The sequence below is a fragment of the Fukomys damarensis genome, unplaced genomic scaffold (genome assembly GCF_012274545.1).
Source record: "Fukomys damarensis isolate Sample0158 unplaced genomic scaffold, DMR_v1.0_HiC HiC_scaffold_1, whole genome shotgun sequence".
In the NCBI taxonomy this organism is placed as follows: domain Eukaryota; kingdom Metazoa; phylum Chordata; class Mammalia; order Rodentia; family Bathyergidae; genus Fukomys; species Fukomys damarensis.
In genome coordinates, this window is record NW_022900913.1 from 25,897,790 (window position 1) to 25,904,734 (window position 6,945).

At 35.4% G+C, this 6,945-nt stretch overlaps 1 protein-coding gene across 1 annotated transcript in view; it reads left to right on the forward strand.

Moving 5' to 3' along the window:
- Tars1 (threonyl-tRNA synthetase 1) overlaps positions 1–6,511 on the forward strand; it is a 23,757-nt gene extending 17,246 nt beyond the window's left edge. Inside the window, exons 12-19 of the mRNA XM_010607720.3 lie at positions 434–596; positions 893–1,030; positions 1,429–1,506; positions 1,669–1,769; positions 1,860–1,964; positions 4,273–4,345; positions 5,573–5,687; positions 6,018–6,511. Of these exons, the coding sequence (XP_010606022.1) occupies positions 434–596; positions 893–1,030; positions 1,429–1,506; positions 1,669–1,769; positions 1,860–1,964; positions 4,273–4,345; positions 5,573–5,687; positions 6,018–6,166 (922 nt within the window). The 3' untranslated portion in view covers positions 6,167–6,511. The remainder of the gene's footprint in view (positions 1–433; positions 597–892; positions 1,031–1,428; positions 1,507–1,668; positions 1,770–1,859; positions 1,965–4,272; positions 4,346–5,572; positions 5,688–6,017) is intronic.
- Positions 6,512–6,945: the final 434 nt, after the last annotated feature.

Below are 6,945 nucleotides of genomic sequence, written 5' to 3' on the forward strand. Positions count from 1 at the left end.
TTTTTTTTTTTTTTTTTTTTTTTTAATATCTTCAAGTCACTATGAATGGACATATTGAATTAAGAATTTCATTCCATCGCAAGCACAAAGACCTGAGTTTGATCCCTGGTACCAAAATTTCTAGATTTACATGGAAAACATTTTTATTCTCTCTTAGCTATGGTTGATTGTGTTACCATTTATTCATGAAGGTGCTTCTATTCATGTATAAATCCCAGGATTTGACAAATGTTTGTACAGACAACTAGAATCAGAAATTTTTAAAATCCTTTCATGTAGTTAAATATAATACAAAAAGTTTTATTGTGGTTTTTATTTTTTTTGGTGCTGGCGATTGAATGTACTGTCCCTCATATGCTAAGCACTCTGCATTAGGCCAGCTCCCATCCTTCTTGTGAAATGAAGTATCAGTGGATTTTACTTTTTTCTTCAGCCTTATGTTTGATCATCGGCCAAGATCCTGGCGAGAGTTGCCTCTTCGGATAGCTGATTTTGGGGTACTGCATAGGAATGAGCTGTCGGGAGCACTGACAGGACTCACCCGGGTACGAAGATTCCAGCAGGATGATGCACATATATTCTGTGCTATAGAGCAGGTATGAGACTCTATGGATTAAAATACTTGGAAGGAAATGGCAAAAAGCAAGGGACACTGGGTATGGTGGTATATGCCTATGGTCCCAGCACTCTGATGGGCAGGGGATCACAAGTTTGAGCTCAGCTTGGGCAACTTAGTGACTTACTGACACTGTCTCAAAAATAAAAAAGAGCTGGAGATGTAGCTCAGTGCAAAGGCTCTGAGTCCATTCTCCAGTACCACAAAAACAAACAAAAATCCCAGAAACAAGTGAAAATAACCACTATTTCTTTTCTTTCTTTCTTTTTTTTTAAGATTGAAGATGAGATAAAAGGCTGTTTGAACTTTCTCCATACAGTGTATAATGTATTTGGATTTTCTTTTAAACTGAACCTTTCTACTCGCCCAGAAAAATTCCTTGGTGATATTGAAATATGGAACCAAGCTGAGAAGGTAAGTGGTGGTTCTAGTGTGGATACTATTTGACTGCAATCATCTTGTTCTGCTTGATAGCAGATAAAGACAAAAGTAAACTGGAAATAGTTACTGTTAGAGTAAGCTGATTTTGTTTTTTTCTGTATGGTTTTAAAATATTATGGTATTTTAGAATTGTTCAATGTTTTAAAGCTTTTTTGTTTTGCTTTGTTTTTTTGTTTTTTTTTTTTTCCAGATATCAAATCACAGGCTTTAAAGGAAGTTTGCATGAAAGCATTTTTAGATAGACAGAGTTACAAAGCAGAGAATAGTGAGTGATCCATGAAAGTAATTATAATAGTTTTAGTCTCAGAGTAGATTGGAAGAAGGAAAGTTGCAGATAACTAAAAATACAAATCACTTTGCTTTATCCTTAGCAACTGGAAAACAGTCTGAATGAATTTGGTCAAAAGTGGGAGTTAAATCCTGGTGACGGAGCTTTCTATGGTCCAAAGGTCAGTGCCAAAGTATTTTTGGGTAATGTGATTTTTATTTGTGAGTGAAGAGAGATTACTTTAAATAAGTTGGGAAAAAAGAATTATCAGTGGTAATCCAGCTGTTGAGGTTAGCTCTGACATTGACAGCATCTTTACAATAGCCCAGTCTTTGCTTTATAGATTGACATACAGATAAAAGATGCAATTGGTCGCTACCACCAGTGTGCAACAATCCAACTGGATTTTCAGTTGCCTATCAGGTTTAATCTGACTTTTGTAAGGTAAGTTCCTGATATTTCCTCTGAATATTCTTCTCCAGGAATATATAAGGGAATATAATATAACACACACACAATTCCTTTTCTTCACAGCCACGATGGTGATGATAAGAAAAGACCAGTGATTATTCATCGAGCCATCTTGGGATCACTGGAAAGAATGATTGCTATTGTCACTGAAAACTATGGGGGCAAATGGTAATTTTTCATTACTTTTTTTGTTTTTGTCTGATTAAACTGGCTAAAAGAAATGTCTTCTCTGCACTATAGATGTGAAATGGGATGGATGATTCTGATTGGTCATTTCTAATGACAAGTGTTCACTGAAAAACAAACAATTATAATCTAAACTCAGCTTCTTTAGCATTAGGAATTTTTGGGCATTTCAGGCATAGTGGTTCACATCTGTAGTCCCAGCACTTGGGAGGTTGAGACAGGAGAATACTAGTCTAGGTGATGTGGTACATGCCTATAATGCCAGCTATGTGTGGGGCTGGTTGGGAGAATGGTAAATTTGGGTAACTTAGTGTAAGACCCTGTCTCAAAGTAAGAATTTTCAAAAAGCCTGGAGTTACAGTTCAGTGAATATTTACCTAGCCTGTACAAGGCTCTGGTTCGATTCCTGGTCCTGCAAAAAAAAAGAGGAAAAAAAAAAAAGAATACTTGTTGGAGGGTTGGGAATATAGTAATAGCGATGGGGTTCAATCAAAAAAAAAAATTAGAAAGTCAAATGCTTGTTACTAGTAATTGTTCTCATTTCAGAATTTGATTTGTTTGAATGTTATATAATACTTTCTAATTACTAGTTGTTATCCAGTAAGAAAAATAGAATTTTTATTGATTCTCAAATAACATTTTGGGATTTTTGTGGCTTTTTTTGTTTTTTCTGAGTAAATGAGTATGTTTTTTGTTTAACTTTGAGCTTTGTTGATTAGTATTTTGACATCTTTCTGGAGATAGTCTTGTTTGTTTGTTTTTTAATACCGGGGTCAAACTCGGAACATTGCACTTGCAAGGCAGATGGTGGAACCATCTAAATCCCTAGCCCTTAAGATAGTCATTTTTTTAATTGAAAAGAATTAAACATGCCAAGCTTATCAACATCTTAAACTCATTTCTATGAGGTTCTATTGTTTTGTTGACAAGATATGACTTCCATTTTATTTTTTAAGTAGTTTTGTCAGGGCTCACATGCTGTTTAAAGTAGTACAAGGTTATTAAACACCCATATGTAGTCTGCAAAAAAAAATATACTTATGTACTTTTTATTTAAAGGGCACTCAGTATTGAACCCAAGGCCTTCACGCTGAACTACATCCACATCCACAGACTTTTTTTTTGAGACAGAGAGAGTGTCAATAAGTCACTGAGTTGTCCAGGCTGAGATCAATCTTGTGATCCTCCTACCTTGGCCTCCCAAAGTGCTAACTTACAGACATGCACCACTACAACCAGTTGAGAGTCCAATATTTGTGTTGTTTTAAAAGTTCTATAAATGTTATAAATTGGCTAAATCTTATACAATGCTGTCATTTTAGTATTATTTGAATTTAGCTAATTCAGACATTAAGGGGAGTTTTTCACATAAAAAATAATCTTTTTTATTGTATTTTACAAAATCAAAATGTGGGAAACATTATCTACATAGCATCTAAAGAATTAAGGGATTCCTTAGTCAATTTTTCTGCCGATCTGTGGTAGATTGGAAGAAGTCTATCATAAGGATAGAATTCAGTGGCTCTTCTAGCTCTTTTGCCTGATGCAACAACACAACTGAAATGGACGAACACTGGGAGAAACACTGGCCTGATGTCTTCAGTGTCAGGAGGGCCTGACCCTTGGAATGCTACAAAGAGAGGGTGAAAGTGGGGCAGACTTTTTTGTTTTGTTTTTGTGGCACTGGGTGTTGAACTCCACCTTGCACACACTAAACAAATGTTTTCCCAGTGTGCTGCACCTCCAGCTGCAGGTGCGATTTATGTTTGGTTTTATTTTGTTTCAGTTTTACTATAAGTAGTGAAAATTTATTTTTATCCACTACCTTCAGTTATAGTTGCTGAATTCTGCTAAAAGGATCTTGAATAAACTGAGGACACTATATGTATTCTTTCCATGAAGAATAAATAATGAAATCTTCATTATTATTTATTTATGTGCAGTTATTTAGGTTTGCTAACCCCTCTGACAGCCAGTACATGGTGTTTTGTCGTGTGATGTACTGAAATATAAGGCTTCATCTCTATCAATTTGCTTTGCTGACTTGCTTGGCAAAACAAATCTTAGCTACAGATTTTCCTTATTTAGCATTAGGTTTCTCCTGAGTTTCCTCCCTTTAATTTTCCGTAGAAATTTTTAATTTCAGTTTAGAAAAACAAACAAAGTTTTAAAGTTTTGAAAGTGACCCTTGTTTCAGGAAAACATACTAACGAGTAGACTAAGAAGTATGCTGTATTTGATTAGTGTATGGGCCCAAATCTACAGTATATATTTTTATTCTCTTTCTAAGGCCTTTCTGGCTGTCCCCTCGCCAGGTAATGGTAGTTCCAGTGGGACCAACATGTGATGAATATGCCCAAAAGGTAATCTTTAAATATGACCTCTCTATTAATGCCTATTAAACTTTTTAGATCTCAGAGCTATTCTTGGTAAATCAAGCTGTTTATGACATGGTAGAGTATTACTATGTAAATTTCCACCTGTAATAAGTCTGAACAGATTATAATACCACTTTTCAAAATGATTCTGTGATCAGAACATTCGGGTAATGTGCATCTCATTGTTATTTTTAAAAACCAAACCAGCAAATATCAAGTACTTCAGTATGATATAATATAAATGTAAAAAACAGTTTAAGCTGTACTATGGTGCAGAGTAATTTTGCTTCATTTTTGATGCATACTTTTTCAGTTTTTTGACTCTTTCAGCTTAGTATCAGGCATGTCTTTCTCTTCCTGCCACAAAACTAGCTAACAAATTTATAAATAACCATTTATTCATACCTTGAAGACTAGAACAACCTGTTCTGTTCACTGTAGTAATTACATGCTTAAGAATTGCAGATGATTAAGTTAATCATTCAACAATACTGTAGCATCAAAATCATCATTCTAGAGTATCAAAATAAATTTTCCTCAGATATATCTTGTCTTAAGTGAACATAAACCAGTTGATAATAATCAAGCTACAGTATTCAGATAAACTATTCCTGCTACTGCATGTGGTAGGTTTTTTTTTTTTCTCATACACATGTAGTTTTATTGTAACAAAGCAGCTTGTACACTTTGAACATTTAAAACTGCGCATCATGCATATGGTAGTTTTATAGGGAGCCTGCATTCTCACATACATGTAGTTTTATTGTAACAAAGCAGCTTGTACACTTTGAACATTTAAAACTGCGCATCATGCATATGGTAGTTTTATAGGGAGCCTGCTAATTTTTTTTCCTGGCCATCTTACAAAAGATCTTATTTAATTGTGAAAAGAATTTCTTTGCTTTGTGTTGTATTGTTCAAGACAGCTGATTAATTTGATTGAATTCTGATTTTAAAGGATCTTCTAAAACAATTATCTTTTGAAATTAAAATATATTTTTTGATTTTTTAAAAATGTGGATCCAAGTCATTGATATTATATACTTATGTATAGTTAAGAGAATTCCTTTTTTTTTTGGTACTGGGGATCGATCTTGGGTCTTTCCACTTGTGAGGCGGGCGGCAGAAACACTGAGCTGAATGCCCGGCCCAGGATTGCTTTCTAATTGTTTGCATGATTATCCAAATCTGAATTCTGTGTCTGTTTAATAGGTACAGCAACAATTCCATGATGCTAAATTCATGGCAGACATTGATCTGGATCCAGGCTGCACACTGAACAAGAAGATCAGGAATGCACAGTTAGCACAGTATAACTTCATCCTAGGTAAGAAAGTCAGTTTTCCAAACTTGTAAAAAAAAAAAGTGCTGAAATCTTGAGGTTTAGGCTTAAGTGAATTGTGGTCAACCACGTTTGCTGGATTAAGTGATTCCGTTAGCGCAGTAATTATATGTATGCAAATTGATATTTTTTTTTTTTTAATGAATGGATGCATGAAGTCAGATGCTCAACAGTACATGATCACTTGTATATTTTAATGTGTCTGACACTATAGGGTGGCTCATGAGTGCTGGGATCATTTCTCCTTAAATGTGCAAGGTGAATCTTTCTATATCTTTAGATGAGTCTCACAAAGTTTTGTGTTTTCTGTTTTAGTTGTTGGTGAAAAAGAGAAGGCCAGTGGCAATGTTAATATCCGTACAAGAGACAATAAGGTCCATGGGGAGCGCACTATTTTGGAAACCATTGAACGCCTGCAGCAGCTCAAGCAGTCCCGCAGCAAACAGGCAGAAGAAGAATTTTAACAGAGACCTTTGCCCAAACTTGCTCAGTGGGAAAGGACGAGCCGCGTTTGCATGACATGAAGCTTGTATTCTGGGCAGCATCATTTTATACTGAACTTGGAATAGTTCCGCAAAATCTTCATGGATGACTGTGCGATCAATTTTTTTTGACCTAGACATATTTTTAGACAATGTGTGTTTGATGGAGTTAACCATTCAAATTATCTTATTATCTGAGAAATGGAAATAAAGCATGCATAATGCTTTTAGTGTAATGTGGGAGCCGTTTTTATAAATTTAATCGATTGAAAAATAAAACTTTCCAAGTTTGATAAAGATAAAAGGAGAACTACAATTAGATTATGGTGTAAAAATAAAAAAATTTCATTAACTTTTCTTTTTTTTTGCTTTTTGTTGTTTGTTTTTGATACAGGGTTTTATTATGTAGTTCAGTCTGGCCTTGGACTCAGTATGTAGCCCATTCTGACCTCATGTTGATCTTCCTGCTTTAGCCCCTTGAGTGCTGGAATAGCAGGCATACCCTACCTCACCCGACTAACATTAAGTTTCAGGATGCTCTGTATTTCACATACGTACACATGTACCCGGAACAGGACTTTGTTGTTGTTTTGAGATAGGGTCTTGCTGTGGAGCTCTGATTGGCCTCGGATTTGTGATCTTCCTGTCTCAAGCTCCCAAGTCCTGGGAATACAGGCCTGGTGGGCCCCTTTCCTGAGGCCCATGTATTCTTTTTCCTTGGTTCATTGCTTCTTGATGGTTAACCAGTAGCTTCTCAAAGA